General features: G+C 41.4%; 1 protein-coding gene across 1 annotated transcript; it reads right to left on the reverse strand.

Annotated features, from left to right (window-relative positions):
* Nucleotides 1-926: 926 nt before the first annotated feature.
* LOC139640987 (contactin-2-like) lies at nt 927-21,134 on the reverse strand. The gene is given in 19 exon segments (XM_071515195.1): nt 927-942; nt 1,644-1,676; nt 1,678-1,934; nt 2,099-2,169; nt 3,143-3,292; nt 3,560-3,718; nt 4,456-4,576; nt 6,386-6,561; nt 6,718-6,845; nt 7,756-7,906; nt 8,589-8,718; nt 9,385-9,521; nt 10,653-10,834; nt 11,086-11,188; nt 12,851-13,063; nt 13,647-13,742; nt 14,054-14,229; nt 14,807-14,948; nt 21,077-21,134. Coding segments are annotated over 19 exon segments (2,499 nt in total).
* Between the last annotated feature and the right edge of the window lie 2,790 nt (nt 21,135-23,924).

Consider the following 23,924-nt stretch of genomic DNA (forward strand, 5'->3'; position numbering starts at 1 on the left):
GTCATCAAATCATGCCATCAAGCAAAAAAAATTTTTCTCAAAATAGAGTCTGGTAAGTATGGTCATTTTGAAATAAATAAATTATCAAAGAAACAACCATTTGAACACATTTCAGATGTTGTTCACTGTAGAGTATGTGCAAAACTCTTAATGCAAAGCTGTTAGAAAGCCTGCATGATGTTGCTGACAACATGCAGCAGGTCTGTCAATACAGCTGTATTGAAAGCTGACATTGTGGTCACTGTTCCTGTAACATAGTAACGATATTTTTAGTTACTATTATTGTACCATTTTATTTTTGTTTTTACTGTCAATGAAGCTGTTCGGGCATTTGGAGTGTCAGTACAGCTCCAGATCAGCTGATGGTCAGCTGAGCTTGCGTATTGCCATCACCAACTGGGTGGTCTATTGACACTGGCAAACTGACTCCTCATTCTCTGCTGCCTATGCATCTCTGTCTATACAGTAAGGTTGTTGCAGAACGGAGAATGTACAGTAAATTGATGCTTACTATTACCCAAATATTTCATCAGCAAAAGTCAGAGACCAACATTTTGATTATTTAATTTCCGGTCAATTGGCACAGATTATTTATTTTTTGGTGTCAAAAAATAATGCAGGAAACGTATGTAACAAAATTACACAAAAGCCTCCAACTCATAAGTATAATATCAAATCTATCAGTATTTAATTTGTCCACTCTTTAACTCTTCCATCCTTCCAGTCTTAAAACCAACAAAAGTTGTTCCCAAAGTGTCTCTGACATTATGTTAGCACACTTTCCCTTCAGCAGCGACACTGGCATTCACACAAACGGCCCAAACACACCTGAGCTGCCTCGCACACTTCTCTCTCATCTCTCTGATTTGATGGAAGACAATACACTTGCATAAAGAAGGTGAAAATAAGTGAAAAAAAACAGGGGTTCAACCATGCAAAGACCTGATAGACCACCGAAATCACAATCGGATAGACAGCACTTAATGCTTCTTCTTTGAGAGATTGGAAAGAAACAAGCTCCACTCTGATTCAGATCTGAAAAAAAAGTATCCCGGAAAGAATGGAAGCTGTAATAAAGGCAAAGGGTGACACACTAAATACTGAAAAAAAATGATATTATATTTAGTTGTGGAGGCTTTTGTGTAATTTTGTGTTAAATATGTCTCCTGCATTTTTTTCTGACACTGAAAAATAAATTACTTGCGCTTAATGGCCATTTTGACGGGAAATTAAATAAACCAAAGGGTGGTCTCTGACTTTTGCACAGTACTGTATAATATACAGTGTAAACTCTCTTAATGTTTTCATCAACAGAAACAAGCTGTCAGTGCTGTGGGAGTCATGTTCATTCCGAATGTTATTCATGTTTATGACATTTGAAATATGAATTCATGAATATGTTGACTATGGTAAATCTACTCTCAAATTGTGGCTGCCCTCTAATGGTGACAGCAAATACTGCAGGTGGGAAAACTGGCTGAGTAGTTACAGTACATTACCATGCCCTAACAAAGCCCATAAACTACCACTAAAATATGTACTAACAACTAAGCTTCTCCATAGAATTCTTCAAATTAATACAATACAATACAAATCCTGGTTTAAAGGGAGGGGTGAAGGGGGGTACGGTTATACCAGCAAACCATGACAGTGGGACGTCTGTAGAAACAGGAGAGTTTAGAGGAGGACGGGGACTCACCTTCCTCTGCAGAGTGCACCACGGCGATCTGGCTGAAGGGGCCTTCTCCGCGGCGGTTGTAGGCCTTGATCTTCACCTCGAAGGGGCAGTAAGGCGCCAGGCTCTGGTTGGAGTAGACGTACCGCGACGACGCCACGTGCGGGACGGGCGCCACCGTCCACGACGGGGTGTCCTTCCTCCGGAACGCCAGGACGTACCCGAAGCCGTCGCCGTTCTGGTACTCTCTGGCCATGGGCTGGAGGGTTCGGGAGAAAAACCGGACGTGAACTTCCACAGAGACAAATGGAGCCTCGATACACTCAGAAAGCATCGGCTGTGATATTGGCATGTCACAGAACACACACACACACACACAGGCACACACACACACACACACACTCCTCCAGGCTGCCTACTCACTGTCCAAGTAATGATGAGTTCATTGCGGTCCCCTCCTCCTCCTCCTAGTCCACTGGGGGCCACTGTGGGAGCTGAGGGGGCAGATATAATGATATACATATATGCTGGTATACAGATATATATAGTTAAATTCAGATATATGATGTTGCCATACATCATATACTGTAGATATGATATATGGGAATATCACTAGGGATGGAAGCGTGTGCTTATCTCACAATATGACTCGATACGTGATACGAGGTTCACGATTCAACACAACCATGATATGATGTAATAAATAAATGTTCAGTGTCAACAAAGTCTGACTGTGCAGAATTATGTTTATTTCTGCATTCGCATTGCGGGTGCTAAAACCTTGTTGATCCACTAAGAAGTTTGGTCTAATTGCGTATGCGTTTGTGGTGTGTTCCGAGGCTGAGCGCCCACTTGCTTTTGCGCTGTGCCTGGAATTGTGCCATGTTAGTAGAGCCAAACCTCTCTCTGTAACAGGGTTGATACTGCAGGGTGCGGTGGTGTAATGTTAGTGTCAACTCTCTCCTAAGCATCATTAATAAATAGATGCAGTGCGGCGGGTAAGCCCACTTAACTAAGATTACCCACCTTTTTATGTGCAGACCTAGATCTTTAGAACATAAAATCATAGTATATATCAGAGTAAGTAGTGTCAAACTGATGTAAATCACAGTATATGAAAGGGGATATGGTGTTTTTAAGGGGAGAAAACAAAATTAACACTTTTGTTTGTATCGGTGGCTGTTTGCCTCATGATGACCACCAACTGGAGGTCACAGTTTATGTTTTTATTCACCGCTACATCACTGCTCCTAGGCTTCTTTGGCATTTGAATTGGATCCTTCTCAAGTCGTGGTTTGAATCACACAGCATTTGTTAACTATAATGGTCCCGTGGTGCTGGTAGCCAGACCAAGGGCGAACGCGGGCTCAATGCAAAGTGGCTGCCGGTGGCCACTAACCGTCGGGTACACCCCTACTGAGTATGTCAAGGAGCATGTGACTGTACGTAACCTTTGACCCCCCTCACCTGCTTGCTGTGTGCGGATGGTGTGTGAGGGCATGCTGGGCTCTCCGCTGCCCAGGATGTTGCTGGCGATGACCTGGAACTCGTAATCCATCCAGGGCATCAGGCCGATCACGCGAGCCGACTCCGCGTTGCCCTCGATGTTGACGGGGTCTGGTGCGTGGGGGAAGAGACGCTCGTTTATTTAAATACAAAAAAAAAAAAAAGAACATGCTCAACAGAGGCTTTGGAGGTACCCTGGAGAACTGGCTGTGTGCAAATAACGACTAAATATCGAACAAGCATGCTAGAAAAGGAGAGAGGTGTGGCTGTAGATCCGTTCAGTAACGTTCTAAGTAAAAGTGAATAGTGTGATGAGTTAGATTTGCTTCCAAGTGTAGGTGACTGTGCAATCGGCCATACTCAGACTGACACACACACCTGTCCTCATCCTCTTCCACTCGGACGTGAGTGACGATCGACCCATGATGACGTACTTCCCGATGGGACTGTGGTTGTCGTAGCCCCGGCTCCACCTGAGCTCCACCGAAGTCTCGGCGACGTTCTTCACCACCAGACCACCGGGGGGTCCCGGAGGGCCTGGACACATGCGTAACAAGGACATTGTGACCGCTCGCATAGTCGCAGAACTGTCAGAAGTGTATATTACGTCATTTTTGCCCCGCGGCAGATCAATAAGAATGATTTCGGTGTGTGTCCGAAGAAGAGAGAAATTAGAATCAGAAGAGTGACATTTCTGCATAGAAAGACACAATGTCCTGCTTATTCACAAAAGTAACACAAATAACATGGACTTAACTCAAGGCCTGAAGACATAAATTGGATTTTTATATAGAAACAAAGTATGCTTTCTCTTTTGAAAATAGAAAAGCCTTTGTACTATTCACAGTCATGTCTGTATCAGAGACATTTTGTATGCTCCTGCTGCCCCTTCTGCTTTGAAGCTACTGGCTGGAGTTTACCACAGTGACTTGTCATTTATTACAGTGGCCAAATTTCAGTTGCACCATGCTGATTTAAATCAAAAAGTTGGCTGGTCTTTTAAAAATGAGAATGGAAATGCATTGTATTATATTCATCTAGAAGACTCCCTGTCCCTCACATCTCTGCTGTCTTAAATCCAGTAATTGTGCCGCCAGATCGCCGGACTGGTTAGCTTTAAATACTGAACTATATACTAAATACTGGTTTCTGATGCTGAATAGTGAAGTTTTTTTGTGTATTTTCTGCATCACCATTATGGGATTTAAAAAAAAAGTAAATCTCAGTGAGACTACCCGATTAGATAAAGGATAAATGAAAAGCGTCCGCCTTACCGCGCACTACGAGTTTGGCTGAAGCCGAGGCGCTGTCCACCACAGTCTGGGCTGTGCAGGTGTACATCCCTGCTTGACTCAGCTGGCCGTTCACAATCAACAGGTCACCTATGGTTTCCTTCTGATAGGGCACAGAGAGAGGGAGAGCACAGGGTATGGAGTCATGACGGAGAGTTTGAGAAGAAGAAAATGACATGGGAGATGTTTACTATTCACAAACGCTCCTCAGTATTACAGCAGTGCTGTCAACTCACATTCAATAACTTTCATCAAAGTGGACTTTCATTTCATTCAACACTAGCTTTAAACATTTATCCAATTAAACATGAATCATACTACAGTATAGCTTTATAGTGCTGGCCGTAACTAGCTGGGGTCAGGATTAGAGAAGCTAATTTGAGCAAGACCCACAACCAGCAAATGCCACTGCCTTATCACATCACCATTCATTTCACTTTTAGACATAAAGTGGTATGGACATGAAATGAGAGCGAATCTCATTAGGAGCTTATTTCTCCCTGGCCCGGTGCTCAGGTACCATGAAATGTTTCACTTGCCATCACCACATAGTGGTGCCGTCCTGAATTGAACTAATTATAGTTGGAAATGATCTTGCATGTAGTGGTATAGTCCATTTTGTCTCGCTCTTTGTCTACAGTGGTACAGTCCCTTCAAATGGTGGTGTGAGTGTAACAGTGTCTACTTTTGCCACCATCTTTCTACCTTATTTAAAGTTGCTATGTGTAGCATTTTAACATCAATACATTTTGAGACAGTATAATTAACATAAACAAACAAGACCATCGCAGAGAAGATTGATAGCCTCTACTGGCTTCTACACTGCATCTACATTACTTCTCCACCTGCTTTACGGCACAAAACAGGAAGAGGGCGCTGTTCTTCCAGGGCAAGCAGAGCTAAAACGTTCAGAGTTTCTGGTACTGGCAGATGGAAGGAGTTAAAGGCTGAAAATCACTTCCAACATGTCGATCCTCTTCAGTAAAAACAAAGATGTAGTCTTAATTTGGAGAAGGACTAGCACCAACAATACCACTGCCAGTTATGCAGTATTTTACTTCCTCCATGTGGTGATACAGTCTTACAGCGTCCTCAGTAGAGTTGAAACGTTCAGTTGGGATGAGTAGTTTCTTTACCCTCTAACACCAGAGGTGGGATCTAACAAAGTAAAAACACTTCACTACTGTACTTAAGTAGGATTTTCAAGTATCTGTACTTTACTCAAGTTTTTCTTTCACTGACAACTTTTTACTTTTACTCACTACATTTCAAAAGAAAAATCTGTACTTTCTACTCACTGCATTTACAAAACAGACTCGTTACTTTCGGGAAATCATCAACTGTCAACAATCATCAACAATCATTTTCAGCATGAGACGGCTTCCATCCCGGAAGCAGCTGGTCAAGAGCCAGATGTGATCGGCTGCTTGTTCAGCAAAGCGACACCAAAAATTAGGGAAAGGGAGAGAGAGAGAGAAGCAACACGAAGAAGAGAGAAGCAACGAGAGAGATAATTAACGTTAGTGAATTCAGCTGCTAGGGTTCAGGTTCCTGATCTGAGCTGCAGACTCTTTCTCATCTGGGATTCAGAGGAACACTAAATAGAAAACCAGTTTAGAACATTAGAAATGACTTTTACTTTTATACTTTAAGTAAATTTAAGTCCACGTACTTTTATACTTTCACTTGAGTAAAGGATTTGAAACGGTACTTTAACTTCTACCAGAGTATATTTTTAAATGAGTATTTACACTTTTACTTGAGCAGGGAATTTTTTTTTTTGCTTCCGGGAACCGAGAAATAGCCACGCCCACGTCTTCACGTCTCAACTCTGTTACTACAACACAAACTCTCATCCTGACCACGCCTTTCTCTACAGTGTCACCATCCACCGTGCGTTATGGCCGCTCACCCCCTCCACCCGGTGGTAGGGCCCGGCGGGGTCCTCCAGGTCCAGCAGGACTCCGTTGAGGGCCCAGGTGAAGGTCAGGTCCATGGTGGGGTCGTGGGAGGCGTGGCACTGCAGCGTCACGTTCTCCCCCTGGTTGATGTCAGCATTGGAAGGAGCCAGCGTGACCTTGGTGGCATCTGCATATTAAAGAGACATAAAGAAAGAGCTGAAGACGGCTAGTGTGTGTGTGTGTGTGTGTGTGTGTTCTTGCACTTCTATCCTTATGAAGACCAAACGTCCTACGATAGAGACAGGAAAAGAACCGCTGTGTGTCTGTGTGCATGTGTGTGTACCTCTGACAGACAGGTGTCCGGTGCTGTTGGCTTTGCCCAGGTAGTTTTCAGCAAAGCAGGTGTATTTCCCTTCATCTGCCCTGCTGATGTTGTGGATCCACAAGATCCCATCTGGAGTTACCGTGACCCTGAGGAGAGAGAGAAGCATCCAGAAGGTCAAGAGCGCGTCCAACTGGCTGGCCTAGACAATTTCTACCAACAACACTTCACAGGTGCTTCACAACAGCTAGATGATAGAAGTAAACAACAAAAAAAAAATCACTTTATGCCCCTTTAAGATGCATAAGTAGATCAACACTGGGGGTGAAGATGACAAAGGACTAAAAAAGACTTTTTACTCTCATATTATGCAGCATCTATTCTTCACTGTGTCTTTGGTCTAAACCAGTGTTTCTCAACGTGGGGTCCGGGACCACCAGGGATCCTTGAGAGGGTTCCAGGGGGTCCCCAGCAAATTGATGAATTGTTAAACGTCAGTATTATTTCATTTACAAGAAGTGAACACAATTAGAGAATGTAGAAGAATGACTGTTTTGATCATAGTTTCTCTGTTATCTCTCTACCTACAATACAGATAGCCATGGAATTCTGGACAAAATCATATCTAACAATAAAAAATATTCTCAGATTTTGGGTCTGAGAGACAAAATCTCATCAAATGGAGGTCTGTGTCTCTAATGTGGACTAAATTAGGGGTCCTTGATATGAAAAAGGTTGAGAATCACTGGTCTAAACTTTGATGTTTTTCCCTCTGAAAATTAATTTGACACACACAGGTGGGTTAACACAAATTCCTATGAGGCTGTGACAGACCAAAGCGCTGAAATCTGATTAAATCAACAGTAATACGTCCCTCTGATATATATACAGCTCTGTGGGAAGGTGTGTTTGATCTTGCCTTGGATTTTTTAAATCTTTCAACAGCTGACATGAGTTAAAAGTTGATCTCTTTTTAATGAGCTATCTAGACGTGTCTCTCAGGTGGTGCAGAAGCTGAGGGTTTGCTCTTATAATATAATATACAGTAATGCAGACTACCTGCTGCTGTTGGTGAGCAGCTCTGTCCCGCGGCTCCAGAACAGCGTGGGCTTCGGGGCGGCCCGGGGACGACACTCCATCATCACCTGCCCCCCTCTGGCCGCCGGGACCAGTTTCCGTACCGGATTCGACCTGAAGTCCGGGGCCTGCACTGGAAGCACAGGACACAGTGGAGCGACGGGGTTAGAGCAAGAGCAAGAACAGCAGAAGGCAGCATTAGCAGAAGGAAAGAAAGAAGGTAAAAGTTGTAGGTGGATGGGAGATGGAGGGGTAGAGAAAGAGAGTGATGGTTGTCATGGTTTTCCACTGTACACCATCAAACTACAAAAATCATTTCCTACTAATCATGTCTGTTCTTTATTGATGAGTATCTAATTAATACAAGGAAGAAACATTGGTATTACTGTATTGTGAAAACTTCAATCATTATAAATCTTCACACTTTTGCTGGGATGTTTCACACAACTCCCAATCCTCTTTTCATGTGTCAATGCATTTCATTAGTTTACATGGACTGCTGCCATACAGCTATGTATGGTGATATATACAGTACTGTGCAAAAGTCTTATAGATTATTTACATAAATTTTGTCTGAGATGTATATTTATTTTCTCTTGTGTGTCAGCAGACTGCTCTTTATAGTATTTTTTTTTATATTTAGAAACAACAAATACTTTTCAAATAAATCACATTGTTGTATATGCAGTGCTTCTATTTATGTATGTAATATGTTAGGCCCTATAAACTATGTTAGCAACAGAATCTGAACTTGTTTGAGAACTAAGAGAAATGAGCAATAACACATCGTTTCCTCATGTCTACTCTCCTCCTACCTTGGACCCGGAGTTCGCTGTTGGAGTAGACGGTGCCGTGTTTGTTCTCGGCCACGCACTGGTACATCCCGGAATCCTCCAGGGCCAGGTTGCTGATCTTAAGGCGACCCCCGTTCACCTCCACCCGGTCCTGGAGGGGGGGGGGGGGGCGAGAGTGGGAGGTCAGAGGTAAAAAAAAATAAAATAAAGGAAGGGAATAACGGGAGGATAGTGAGAGAGATTAACATGTTCCACTGCTCATTACTGGTTAAAGTAATGGGTAACACTTTATAATAATCATCATTAATAAATGGTAAATTGATAGTTAATTAAACTTTAGTTAATAGTTATTTTACTGTTAACAAACAATGAAATGATCATTAATAATGGTTACTAATTATTAGTAATGCTATAATTGATGTTATTTTATCATTCGTTTGTGTAATATAAAATCATTTGTTTATAAATTATATATTGTATCATAGCTTTTTACCCTTTTTACCGTCTTTTATCAGCTATGATACAATATATAATTTATAAACAAATGATTTATTTAATGATGGTTATTATAAAGTGTTACCAAGTAATGTTACTACATTACTTAAACAGTAAAGAGCAGTGGAACAAATCACTATTTGTATCATACTGACAGATAGTTTAGATGAGAAATGGTAGAAAAATTGACTTTCTCTGGGCTGGGCGGAAGTATTCCCACTACTGATCTTGATTTTAGAAGGGAAGAGAGGATGAAATTGGCCGTTTTGCGAAACAGAAAAGTAATAATATAACAGAAGGTGTGTGTTCACGTGTGTGTTACCTGGGTGCTGAGCGGCTGTCCGTTGCGCAGCCAGCGGATGGAGGGCCGGGGTTTGCCGGCGGCCACGCAGCTCCAGTGCAGCTCCGAGCTGATCTCCACCTCCGAGTCGCTCATCACCTGCAGCCACTCCGGCTGGGCTGGAGGGCCGCAGGAGAAGAGGGGAGAGAGAAGAGGGGAGAGAGAGAGAGAGAAGGAAAATGAGACACGGATGTTAAGTGAACTAGAGCTGCGCTGATAGTATCTGTAGTACTGGGATCGGAGCTGATTCAGCTCCACGGTACTCATGCTGCTATATCAGGAAACGAGGCTGTCCTGATATCGATACTTTAATGCACTTTTGCTGCAATGTACGAGTTTTCCAGTGGGAGGGAAAACATCTCCTGATATGTGAAAATGTGCAAAAACCTATTGTTTCTGGTTTATGAGGCTTAACCTACTGCACTGGTCCTTATTAACCTATTCTGAATAAGCTGTTTTTATCAGTTATCCTATTCTGAATAAGATGTTTTAATGTGTTAACCTATTCTGAATAAACAGTTTTTATCTGTTAACCTATTCTGAATAAGATGTTTTAATGTGTTAATCTATTCTGAATAAGCTGTTTTAACGTGTTAACCTATTCTGAATAAACTGTTTTAACGTGTTAACCTATTCTGAATAAGCTGTTTTAACGTGTTAACCTATTCTGAATAAGCTGTTTTAACGTGTTAACCTATTCTGAATAAGCTGTTTTAACGTGTTAACCTATTCTGAATAAGCTGTTTTAACGTGTTAACCTATTCTGAATAAGCTGTTTTAACGTGTTAACCTATTCTGAATAAGCTGTTTTAACGTGTTAACCTATTCTGAATAAGCTGTTTTAATGTGTTAACCTATTCTGAAGAATTCTGTTTTTGGCTGGACCACAACAGCGGGGCCAGCCCTATAAACGCGAATGTCTGTCACTCACTGACTGACTGACTGACTGACTGACTGACTGACTGACTGACTGAGTGATGAAGTTACACCATTGGTCGGCCGTGGCACATGACACACCCATACACGATCCAGCCATATACTATGTTTTGACCTAGTTTTGTTATCTGTTAACCTAACCTAAAGCAATTGACGCACTTGCTCAGGCCAATACTACACAGTATGAACGACATACTACTTGGATTGTCACTCAAATGGTCTGGTCTACTCGATAAAGGTCTCAGCACTCGAATCAGTTCTGAAAAATTTGGAATCAGTGCACCTCTAACAGTGAATTCATCTGTTGTCCCCACCTTGCACGTTGATGCGTCCCTGGTGCGTATCGCTTCCCTCCGAGTTGTAGGCCTCGCACTCGTAAGTGCCCTCGTCGTCGAAGGACAGCTCCGGCAGGGTGAGGGTGGGACCTTCGGCGCTGGCCCCCGCTTTGGAGGGCAACAAGCCGTCCACCTTCCTCCATCGCAGCTTCGGGACGGGACTGGACGAGGGAATGCGTAGAAAAGGACAGAGGAAAAGGAGGGTGAACAGAGGATGGCAAAAGGGCATCAAGACACATAGAATTAAAGGAGGAGTTTGAGTAGAAGAGAGAAGAGCAAGGGAGCAAAAACACTTGGAGAAATGTTACTAAAACGGAAAATAGGGCACAGGCTTTCAACCCGAAATAGCTTGACGACACATTTTGCCACGATTTCTGAGTTACCGGACTGGGGGCCGGGACTGGGAACTTACTTTCCATAGGCGAAGCACTCTAACTGGGCGGTGTGTCCAGCTAAGGCATAGGTCTCCGCGGGGAAGCGCACTTTGATGCTTGGAGCCGACTTTCTGGGACTGGCTGTGGTGGAACGAAAAGTGTTCAGTTACTGATGGAATCTCTTTCAAATTGTACAAACGGCTGGGGGCCCTGCACTGGTGCTGTATGTCCAAGTGTCAAACAGGCGCTCTTTACTGGAGAATATAAAATAGAGATTCTTAACGCCAGGGAACACCAAGTGCAGTCAAAATATCTCAGCTTTCACAATGTAGCTCCACTTTCTGTACAAACCGGTGTTGTTAGATTTTCAGTCACACAGTGAAATAGTAGTAATTATATCTACTCCCCCTTCAACTTGACGGCTTATTGGCTTTCTCTTAGAAGACTTTTTCATCGGAGAAGAATTTCCTTGGTTATTCTCCTAATTTCTTATATGTATTTCACATCATTTATCACTCTAACAAAGGGTATACACTTTACTGGGTCTATATGAATATATGAATATAAACTAAATCTTGTATGTTATTGTCTTTGGAAAGAAATTCTACACTACATGTAGCTGTTTAAAGCTTTCACTTGCAAGAGGAACTCAGTCCCATCTTTCACTGAAATTTGCACTCTCACCATGATGTACCTCCAAAATGTCAACTTGTCAGAAACCAGCCTTGTTTTTAGCTTGGCGACCATGCATTTTTGAGTTTATCCAGTGGTGTTTTGAAAGGGTTTCATCAACATTTTCTCATCATAGACAAGCACTGAATCTGCAAATAGACCCTTTTCACAGCAGCCATTTTGATGTGGAACACCTAAGTGGAATGGAGACATCATTAATGTTATTAGTTACACCTGTGTTGACCCTGTTATGGCACATCAAAACGGCTGCTGTGAAAGGGGTCCATTGAAGTTACAACATGAAAACAGCATTATGTTAGTCTGCAAAGGTATAATATACTACACACATGCACACATAAACACTCACACAGACACAAAAACTCAATCGCACTCTCACTCCAATAAAGGACTTTCAGGTGAAGTAAAGCACCCTCTGGCGGCCATATTGGAAGTCGACAGCTCTTGGGCAACAATGGCTATGAACGGTGTTCTAAATGTACCACTTTGCTGTCTTAACACAACTGAATTGACATGGTTAATTTTCATGCTGTTTGACTGGGAACCGATCATTTTGTCACTGATAAATTTGATCAATTTTGTGTTTCATCAGCTTGTTAGCTAGGAAGGCCACCAAAATCAGGTGAAAACACGGCAGAAGCCTCTAGCAAATCCTAGTAACTAGCCATCACTGTCTTGTATGTTGTCATCTGAACTACACACTGGTTAATGTATCTAGTAGAAGCTAGCATTAGTACAGCTAGTACAGTAATATTGACATTGCTTGCTGAATTAGTTAGCTAGCTAACTGGCCATTAGCTACCTAACAAAGCCAAACCAACAGTTTGTTCAGGTTAACTGAGCTGACTCTTCTCAAGCTACAAGTGTGCTGGAGTAGAGACTAGGGCTAAAGACAAGATAAGTTTCCTGTGTCAGAGTAACCTACATTTGGAAACAAGTCTTACTTACTGCCTGGACCTACACCCACACCCACATCTTTTTCAGATATTCCTCTAGCCTGGCTGTTTTATATTTAGTCATTATTTGTGCACAGCCAGTTCTCCTGTGGACCTCCATGATGGTGCCAGGTGTGATTGCTAGGAGACTTGAGATGCAACAGCAAAGCCTCTTTACCGTCGGGCAGTACGGTGAGCTGGTTGGCCTTGCTGAAGGTGCTCTTGGTGCTGATGTCCATGTTGATGGTGGTGAAGCAGTAGTAGTTACCGGTGTCGTTTGGCTCTGCTTTGGCCAGGTAAAGGTTCCCTGTTACCTGGGACACAAACCACCGGCTGTCATTCTTCTTGATGAAGCTGGGAAACTCATTGATGAACCAGCGGTAAGACAGTGCTAGAGAAGGGGAAAAAGAGCGGGATAAAGATTGGTGAAAATCATTGTGTGGCCCTAATTAAGTCTCTGCAGTAGGATCCTATTGGCCTGTATGCTATGCTGCTAGAGCACATAGTTCATTATAGAATGCCATTTGCACTGTCCCTTTGCACTGTATGTGTGTCCCTGTTCTAAAAATAAGAATTTCCATTTTAATTCCATTTGTAACTCATTTTTCATTTTCAGTCTTAAAATCTAATTAATCTAAAACAGGTTAATAATTCTGCTGGGGTGAAATAATTTCACTGGTTTCGAATGCAGTATTTGTATTTGTTTCAGCAATTTATCGCAACCAAGGGTCAATATATTGAAAGAAGGCTGCAGTGGTATCAGGAAAATGGTATCAGGAAAATTCTTGAAATAAGTCATTACACATTGGAAACAAGTAACTTTATGTCACCCCAGTGGAAGATGTGTTTCACTTTTTTTTTTTTTGCCTTCCTACTGTTAATCAGTACAACTGTTTTTGAAGTCAGTGTGCTGCTAAGTTTGCAGGTTTGATTACTGCCCATTATCGACAGTCACAGTCCATAGAGGGAGGTACCTGGGTAATGTGGAGGGGGCTGGCAGGCCAGAAAAGTCCCCACGCCTTCATATGCTGTCTGGGGGCTCCTGCTGTCTGGAGGGAAGTCATGGAGGTCTGGTGTAAAGAAGAAAATGAGGAAGTGGTGAAAAGAAAAGAGACGATTATTGTCGCATACACATTGTAACAAAAGTAGCTCTAATGCACTGTTGAGAGTGTTCGAAGCATGTTGGAAATAATATGCACTTGATACCTGCAGGGACCGAAGAGAGTGAAGGTGAAAAATGACAAAGTGAATGCGCTGGACCACTAAGGCCAACCGACTTACAGCTTCTGTCACTGTCACAGAAACTCACTCAAAAGCCCACTCAAGCGGCCCGAACAAGTGAAAAGGTGGAAGGAGAGGGATAAGCCCTCAGCTCACTCACAGCCGAATTTGAGGTTAGCTGCTCGGCTGATGATGGTGCCGCAGCGGTTGACGGCCAGACACTGGTAAGAGCCGGCGTCCCGTCCAGGCTGAGGGCTGCTGATCACCAGGTTGCCGGCCACCAGGGTGTAGCGGGGGTCCAAGCCCAGCGGGACCTCCGTACCGTTCACAAGCCATCTGCAAGACAAAGAGATGGGGCGAGGTCCTCAAACAGAGCAGAAAACAGGAATGGTGTTTCATTTCAACTCAGTATCTAGTGATCTGACTGTGAAAATAGTGTTGTGTGTTGCCCTAATGTGTGTGAGCTTACACGCGTGCATGATTGCATGGCTGCATATAAGATAAGATGAAACTTACATGATACCCGTGGGAATCATTTAAAATAGCAATAGGATACAGCAAAGAAAAGTCGATCGAAACAAGAATATAGCAAATGGGGGATCTTAAGCAGTGTGTCAACCACATATTAAGTAGAAATGTATGAATGAAAAGTATGAAATTTTGTTACATCATTATGAGTGAAGGCAAAATAACAGCTGCAAAATATACTGACGCAATTATAAAAAATTAATGAAAATATATATATAACAATGAAATACATGTAGTATGAAATATGTGAAAAAATCTATTGAGAAAGAATTTGGGACTATGAAGACAAATATGTGAAAATGTGTGTCATATTCACATTAGAAGGCCATATATATGTACAGTGTGTGTGTGTGTGTGTGTGTGTGTGTGTGTGTGTGTTACCCACCTGTAGGTAGCAGCTGGGCTGGCTCTGGCCTGACAGCTGAGAGTCACCTTGCCTTCACTCAGGCCCTCTGGGTAAACTAAACCGGTTGGCTGCTCTTCAAACACTGGCCCGCTGTCATGACCCGACACACACACATCTCCACCTGGAAATACACAAACACACCAATCACACACCAAACTACTAGCGAGCACGAGTGTGTAGTATGGTGTATGATGTATTATATGTATATGATGATGTATATGGTGTAGATGTATTATGTATGGTACGGTTATGTAGTACGGTATATTCTCTCTTCTTCTTTTATGTGGTTTTTATTGTATTTGATGTTACCTTGTCTTTCTTTTACATGAATTTGACTGTAATCTGACTTTACACATTGTTGTAAAAAATTGTATATAATTGTGAATGATCTGCCACTTTTATGTTTGTCTTGTGGTCACTTTCTTGGGCGGTTCTCCGTTGAAAAAGAGGTTCGCAATCTCAATGGGACGAACCTGGTTAAATAAGGGTTAAATAAAAAATAAAATAAAAAAAAGTATGTCATTGCAACCTAAAGCAGGCCTAACAACATTGGCCTGCTAAAGCTTGACAGGCTGGCAGCCAAACATTTGTCATACAATAGCCCATCATATGAGCTTAGGTAATAAGAAAATCTCTTTGCAACATTTGGGTTACAGAGACAAAGTTGAAAATCAACAATCTAAATAGACATTACCTTTGATGAACTGGAACCCAAATGCAAAAGATGATCTAAGAGCTACAGGTCCATTTACCCCAGTATAGCTTTCTGACCGTTCCAATCCTAGCTCTTCATATCTGCAGCCTATGACAAGCGGCTTTGACTAGAGGTGTATTGGAAGAAACGTGTCATTAAGAATGTAGACAAGAAGTTCAAAAACAGATGCTGCAATCTCTTTTGAGCTAGATCTCTCTTTGAAGACAGATGAGAAGAGCCTTATTTCCTGCTGGTGCAAAACTGACCTAAGATGCTGTGGGGAGACTATGCCCTGATCATTTCACAATACTGCCACTGATTCAGCTCAGCATGAATATTGCATCATTGTCAAATGACAAGTAATGTATAATGTATAACACAGAATGCAAGTTTTTCCTCATTTGATCTGAAGTTGGAACTGCAAGGAGCTTGAATTATCAAAAGCAAATGAAAAATGTTGACATTGTTGTAACAGTGTTACGTGCAAAATCCGAAGTGACGGCTAATATATTCTGGAAGGATGCTGAGATGGAGTTTTCACATTACACCCTGCTGGCTCCCGGGGGAGGAATTAGGTTAGGGCTGCAACTAACGATTATTTTCATTGTCATCAGATTAATCTGTCGATTATTTTCTCGATTAATCTATTAGTTGTTTGGCCTATAAAATGTCAGAAAATGGTGAAAAATTTCGATCAAAGCCCAAGATGACGTCCTCAAATGTCTTATTTTGTCCACAACCCAAAGATATTCAGTTTACTGTCATAGAGGAGTAAAGAAACCAGAACATATTCACATTTAAGAAGCTGGAATCAGAGAATTTTGACTTAATATTCTTAAAAAATTACTCAAACCGATTAATTGATTATCAAATGAATTTAATAGTTGACAACTAATCGATTAATCGATTAATCGTTGCAGCTCTAAATTAGGTGCTATGGTGCTTTGAGACAGCACCATAAGTTGTTGTAGTTGGGAGATGGGATTGGGAGATGGAAGTCAGAAAGAAAAGTGTGTGTGTTAGTGTATGTGTGTGTGTGTGTGTGTGGGGGGGGGGGGACTTTTCTGTAGAGATGGGGCTGGTACCACAGAGGGCTTTCAGGTGATCAACACAACCTCTGGTGAACAACTAGTTGTGTTTCTAAAATCACAGCTTGTCTGTCTCAATAGAATTGAACCGACACGGTTCATTTCTGTGCTGTTTTTGACTGGGTACTGATCGTTTCATCACTGACACATCTGATTGATTTTGTGTTTAGGAATAATGTCAGATTGTTAGCTAGGAAGGTCACCAAAAGTTTTTCACAGTTGGAGTGACGCCTCTGCCTTAGTTTTACCTTAGGTATTTGTTTTTATTTATAGCTTGTTTGCTAGCTAACTATATTGTATCTTGTTTGCTAACTAACTAGCCTGTGATTTTTTTAACATATCTAGTAGAAGCTAGCATTAGTAGTGGTTAATAGTTGCATATTAACATCACTTGCTTTGCTAAATTAGTCTGCTGGCTAGTTAGGTAGATAACAAAGCCAAAAACATTTGTTCAGGTTAACTGAGCTGACGCTTTTCCAATCTGATCTCACACAAATATGTGAAACACCAAATTACGTGTTGGTGGCACGTAGTGTTAAAATTCTGTGTTCGAAGCATGAAACGGTTACGTGAAGAATATAAACTCGACTATAAACAAGGACTAGTGTCATATTGAAGTAGCGAGGTGAAAGTAAGGACGTTTTGGTCAGGAGTTCAATTCCCACCTTCTACAAAGGAAATTTCTACAATAAGTGAAATTAAAATATTTAGCGAAAATGACCAAAGCCTTTCCCTAACCTTAACCAAAGTTATTTTAGTTGCCTAAACTTAACTGTTGGCCAATTCGGGTCCAATTTGTGCTTTTGCCACAGACTCCAATTTGTGTTATTGTCACAGAATTCAATTCGTGGTGGAGGAATGTAATTTTCACATAATTTGTGTCCACAGCACGTAAGTCTGTGTTTCAGAGTTCGTGCCCATTTCACAACTTTTTATGAGATCATGCTGCGCTTTTCAAGCTAGTGCATTGGCACTGTGACTGAGACCAAAGAGGCAAGGGTTATATTTAGACATCTGCACATCACTGGACCTCCATGATGGTGCCAGACATGGTTGCTGGGAGATTTGTGAGGCAACTGCAAAGACTCGAATATCTGAGGTGAAGAAAAGAAAGGAGGAGTGAGGAAGGGAGGATGCGAAGGAATATAAAGTTGGAGGTAGAGGGCTAACAAGAGGGTAAAACAAGGAAATGGCAAAGGGAGAGGAGGTGGCTGGAAGGAAAGGTAATGGCAATGCAAGGGAAAGGAAAGAATGGAGAAAGAAATGACGGGGAGTAGGAATGACTCAGGAAAAGAAGAGTGGGTTAAAGGTGGAGGATGAAGAGCAGGGGTGCAGGAGAAAAGAGATACAAATGTGGAGGAAGAGCGAAGAGGATAGACTGCAGAGAGGTGGCAAAGAATGAAGGATGTTAAAGGTGAATACAACTCAATTTAACATTTCCCAAATGTAACTCCTGTCGACTAGGACAATCCAAGCAAAATTTGTGAACTTGAGCGATTTCACATGAACCTGCGATGTCCTCAAGGAGCTAGGAAAGATGGTGAAGACGAATGTGAGGGTGTAAAACCATTTATTTTTATGGTTAACCTGCAGATTTTACATCTGAATGGCATCTGGTGATTGATGGTGATTGATTCACAAATATTGATGGGATTGTCCTACACCACAGGGACATAGGAATTCTTAAATTGAGTTGAATTTCTCTTGGGGGGACGGAAGGGAACAAGGCAAGGGTGAGCACTGAGCACAAAACTATTCCCCAGGTACAACGAGAATCCATCCGTTACACCCTGTAAATTGGGTTCCAGGCTCCTCACACACTAGCATATGAGCTACAGTATATATATGTGTGTTGTGTACAATTGTGATCCACTGCACTTTGGCCTAATGATGCGTCTACAAATAGGCTCCTGCTACCGGCCTTTGGGGCTTTTTACCGTTGCGCTCTCAATTCCCTTTCCCAATCCCCTTCAACGCCCGGGAAAACACTACATCTTTATATGTTAAGAATTCCCACGTCGGCGTTCCCAAACTGCCTCAGAATCAATTCAAATAACACTCCCCGAACATGGAATCGCAGACCAACCATTTCCCAAGCTTTTCCGAATATTTTACCCTCATTCCAGCTTCCAAATCCATCACCGTATGATAATTCCCCTCGGTCCAATTCCACAGTGTGACCTCTCCATTGTAGCAGTGTATCAGATTCCAAAATGTTCGGCATAACGTGTATTGATTCTAACAGTAATAGTACCTTGGATGCATGTGTGTGTGTAGTGTGTTGAATAGAGCGGAGGATTTCAGTTTTGCCAGTGCGTGTAGGCCTTTCTGATTGTACAAACACACACACACACACAGTGCACGAGTGTATCTGTGACGCACTTGAACAGTCACTCAATTCCTTGCCACCTTACTTCCTTATGTGCTCACACGCTCATTCACCACAATAGCAATAGTAATAAAAAATTCTATTTATTCTCATTCTTTTATAGTCAGAAAAACAGTTTAAAGATAAATAAATAAATCTGTAAAATGAAATGAGATAAAAAAAAAAACAGAAGAAACAACACAAGATTAAACGTGTACTAGATCGAAAAACAATTACATGTGTGTGTGCCTGCGTGTGCATGTGTGTTATTCAGCTCACCGACTCACCATTGATGATAATGAACAGGCTTTTTGCAGAGTGCGTCGTGTCCGGGGGGGACTGACTATGCGTGACTGCACATTTCGCCACACTGGCAGAGCTTGTTAATTTCAATTTAAGCTACACCCTACCGCCATCTATCATTCATGGGATCGGCGCACTCTTTCAATGCCAAGGCCCAATGGAAAAAAAAGGAAAGGAAAAGGGTCTTCTTGGGGGAAAATCGAATCCCTTCCACTCACCGGCTAAAACAACAACCATGAAATTTTAATCATGCCTCCAAGCACCCCAGATGAGCCGCACCCCTACTTTTGACTCCAGACACACACACACACACACACACACAAACATGTTTGTCTTTGTGAGTGGCTGTCCAGGTGACTACATTCATTCCCTATTCCCAACCCTCACCCTAAACCTAATCCCAATTCCAACCTTAACCTTAAACCCAAGTCCTGACCCTAAACTAACCTTAAAGTCACAATGAAACTGCATTTTGAGAGCATCTTGCTTCCTTAATGTGATGTATTTCCTGTTGAAACAGGATGTCGGGGCGGGACATAACACAGGTAGGGATCATTAAAAAGTGTAAACCAATGAGAGATCAGTTAAGGAGTTTTATTTGATGGGAGGGGTGGAGGGGCGGGATAGTCCAAAAATCTGTGATGGTTTTATTGGTTTTTTTTTATTGGTTTTATTGGAAGTTTTTATGTATGCCTACTGGTACATGATGATGTCACCACTGTTTTCCAGGAGGTAAAAATGAGACTGTGATATAAATATACAATAAATACATTTTTGTCATTGTTTTGTCTTAAATTGTCAAATAGGTGTGTGGTATAAATATAAGTCCTTTTATTTTCAGCCCTTTTCAACCCTTCTTTTCTGTGTCTTGCTGAGACAGTGGTGGCACACAAATGGCATACGTGACTTAGTATTTCACCTGATTGTGCTAAAATGGAGCTTGAGAAGGAAAGGCAGCTCATTTGTGCTGAAAATGAAAAAAAACAAAGTAACAAAAGAGGGGCTAGACGCTGAATAGGGAGGAGAGAAGGGCTGGGGAGACGCAGGCAGCATGTGTTGTCTGTTCTGCAGATAGAGTTGGAGGGAAATTAAAAAGCCCAAATAATGAAGTCTGTGCATTGTTTGATGCCGTATCGTCTAGGGAATAGCACATAACCAATAATTTCCAATTAATTTTCTGCCTCTTCTGTCTTCTTCTGTGGCTTTACCTCACACTACAAGAGCGCTGCGGATTTTGTTTGTAGTTTGGAAACCTCCGGAGGTGTGAGAGTCAGACTGCCTCTCCGAGCCACTCAAACTTGACAAGCTTCGGGGACGACCACACACAGAGGACATGGGGGTTTTAGTCTCAAGTCTCAAAAACTTGTCTGGGACAGCTAATTCTAATTCTAATCAGAATCAGAATCAGAATCAGAATCAGAAATACTTTATTGATCCCCGAGGGGAAATTGGGTTACATTGCAGCTGCTCACATTGTAGAAGTGAATATATACAAGCGTAGAGAAATTATAAGAAATTATAAGAAAAATAGAAATACGAAAGTAAGAAATATGTAAAATATGTGCATTATACTACAATATATAACAATGAGAATAAAAATAATAATAATAATATAGAAATAAGAGAAAAATCTTAACCTTAAAGCAATATTCCACTTAGTTATTTGGCACTTGACCGCCATGAAAGCCAGAATATAAACTACTCAGCGTGTGTAGCGTTTGTAGCATTTGCATAGACATGACGAGCATGTGTGTGTGTGTGTGTGTGTGTGTGTGTGAGCAAAATGAAGAACTTACCAACAGCGTCCTTCAGAGCCAGCGAGCTGAGGACTAGCAAACACAGCAAGCACTCCATTCTCAGGATCCAACAGGATTACAGCAGGATCACAAATGAATCAGGAGCAGATGGGATCCGAATGTGTTCACTGCAAGGTGTGGCGTCCAATCTGCACCTGTGGAGGAAACACAAAGGAAAAAAAACACTCTAATATGGCTCATAACCAACTCTATATCTCATAACTACCTCTTGCTTTAATTATGATCCAAATTGACATCACTATTCTAAGGCAAGACGACCTCTGGCCCAGGATATATGATCAGGATTTCCCGAACAATTTTGTACATTTGAGTGAATCTGCTCAGTTGGGGTTGATTAAAATTGATATATCACTTTGGTTGATTGAATGGGCTGTTATTAGCCTTTAATTAAAACCCTGGTATCATCCACACAGTTTTACATATTTATCGTAGCATTAATCAATACTACACTGGGAAACCTTTAAACCGGAGCTGATTCTACTAAAATATTTTGTTTGTATTATTATTTTGATTTATGGATTGATTGTTTTTATGTATTTATTATTATTATTAGTAGTAGTAGTATTAGTAGTATTAGTAGTAATGGTAGCAGTAGTAGTAGCAGCAGTAGTACTAGAAGTAGCAGTAGTAGTAGCAGTAGTAGTAGCAGTAGTAGTAGCAGTAGTAGTAGTAGTAGTAGTAGTAGTAGTAGTAGCAGTAGTAGTAGCAGCAGTAGTAGTAGCAGCAGCAGTAGTAGTAGCAGCAGCAGCAGTAGTAGCAGCAGCAGTAGTAGTAGCAGCAGTAGTAGTAATAGCAGTAGTAGTAGTAGTAGTAGCAGTAGTAGTAGCAGCAGTAGTAGCAGCAGCAGCAGTAGTAGCAGCAGCAGTAGCAGTAGCAGCAGTAGTAGTAATAGCAGTAGTAGTAGTAGTAGTAGTAGTAGTAGTAGTAGCAGTAGTAGTAGCAGCAGTAGTAGTAGCAGCAGCAGCAGTAGTAGCAGCAGCAGTAGCAGTAGCAGCAGTAGTAGTAATAGCAGTAGTAGTAGTAGTAGTAGCAGTAGTATTCTGGGTTTCAGTAGAGAGTTTTAGTGTTCCATGATGGTCTAAATGCTGTTTCAGAGGCTTTTCCACCCTGACAAGAATACAATTCTGAGGTAAACACGGAATATTTGGAATTATTTTATTCAAAGTTAAAGGTATTGAATATCAGGGCATAATCCTGGCTATTAGCCACTTCAGTCCAAAAATTTAACTGAGGATGCTGATTCAAGTGTACTGGAAATGGTCAAATCTAAAGATATTCGGCACAAGATATTGACTATGGGCAGTTTCAGTCCAAAAATATTGGTATCAGTATATGAATCTTACCAATGTGGATAGTTTTTATACCCAAGCTTGCATTTTGTTGAGACAGCCACAGCATGAATGAACAAATAAAGATGAGAGGACAGTAACTTGCTACAGAGTATGGCAAGTGAAATATACTAAAAGTGTTCATATGCTCCAACAAACATGCATATATTTTTGTTTCAGTTTGGTTGTGTACAGTAATGACAAAACAAAAAAATAACAATAAAAACAATAAAAGGTTCATTTAACACTGCTGATTCAGAGCAGTTCATACATTCACTTCATACAAATGGTTCTTTACAGCACCAACCATCTGAGCATGGCACTACAGAGAACATTTCTAAAAGGGTTTATGGTATATGGAACCGTTTTTTGTCAGGAGTGTAACCTTGAAAACTGCTGGCTTGTTTTTGATAGAAAGAAAATCTAATTTTCTCAAGAGAATAGTTCCCAAGCAAAATGTTATACTGCTACAGCCTTGAGTGGAAGAAATGTTTATTTGCCATTTCCTTTCAAATCTTGACTCTTGTCTAGCTCTCCAATATATTCTTCTCCCTGCCAACCTCCCTCCACACATTCTCTCCCTCTATTTGGTAAATTGTTAAATAGGGTTCGGTATAATACCAGAACAAGGCTCGTACCATAGCAGAACCCTTTGTTTAGTAATTTCCTTTACAGCATCATGCTCAAATGCCTCTGCATAGTACCTTTATGGTGCTGTAAAGCAGGGATTCCCACACTCATTCATATCAAGGACCCCCAAATAAATATGCATTATACCATTTGTTGTTAGATATGGTTAGATACAGACCTATGTAACTGTCTATACTCTATAGTGTAGCAGGGGGGTAACAACGGGTCCAGTGAAACCTCTGACGAAAACAGTCATTCCTAAATATTTTCTCATTGTGCTGACCTCTAGAGAGTGAAATAATAAAACTAATACTGAATAATACTGAAATTAAACTATTCCTCATTTTGCTGAGGACCCCCTACAGTGATCCCTGGTGGTCTACGGACCCCACTTTGAGAACCACTTCAAGAAATCAACATCAGAAATGGTCCTAATCACCACAGTGGGTCTGTTATTCTGTTTTACTAAAACCACTTTTTGGTCCGACACATAACCCTTTTCAGAGTGTACCAAATGGAGGGAGTGAATGTGTGGAGGGAGGGAGGGAGGGAGGGAGAGCTGGAGTGAGGAGTCAAGATTTGAAAGGAAATGGCAAATAAACCTTTATTCCACTCAAGGCTATTGCAGTATAACATTTTGATTGTAACTATTCCCTTGATAAAATCTGAACATTTTTCTATTACAAGCAATCCACTATTTTAAAGGCTACACTCTTACCAAAAAGGGTTCCATATAGTCCATATAGAAAATGGTTCTTTAGGCATTTTCTGTGCCATAGCATTATGCTTAAAAGGTTCTACAAAGGACCATTACTTTGCTATAAACGACCAGTTGAGAATGTAAGAGATGTTCCAAACCAGCAGCATGA

Source organism: Centroberyx affinis, unplaced genomic scaffold (genome assembly GCF_046629955.1).
Source record: "Centroberyx affinis isolate AG114_WGS23_722 - 3 ecotype Tasmania unplaced genomic scaffold, CSIRO-AGI_Caff_v1 ptg000322l_1, whole genome shotgun sequence".
NCBI lineage: Eukaryota > Metazoa > Chordata > Actinopteri > Beryciformes > Berycidae > Centroberyx > Centroberyx affinis.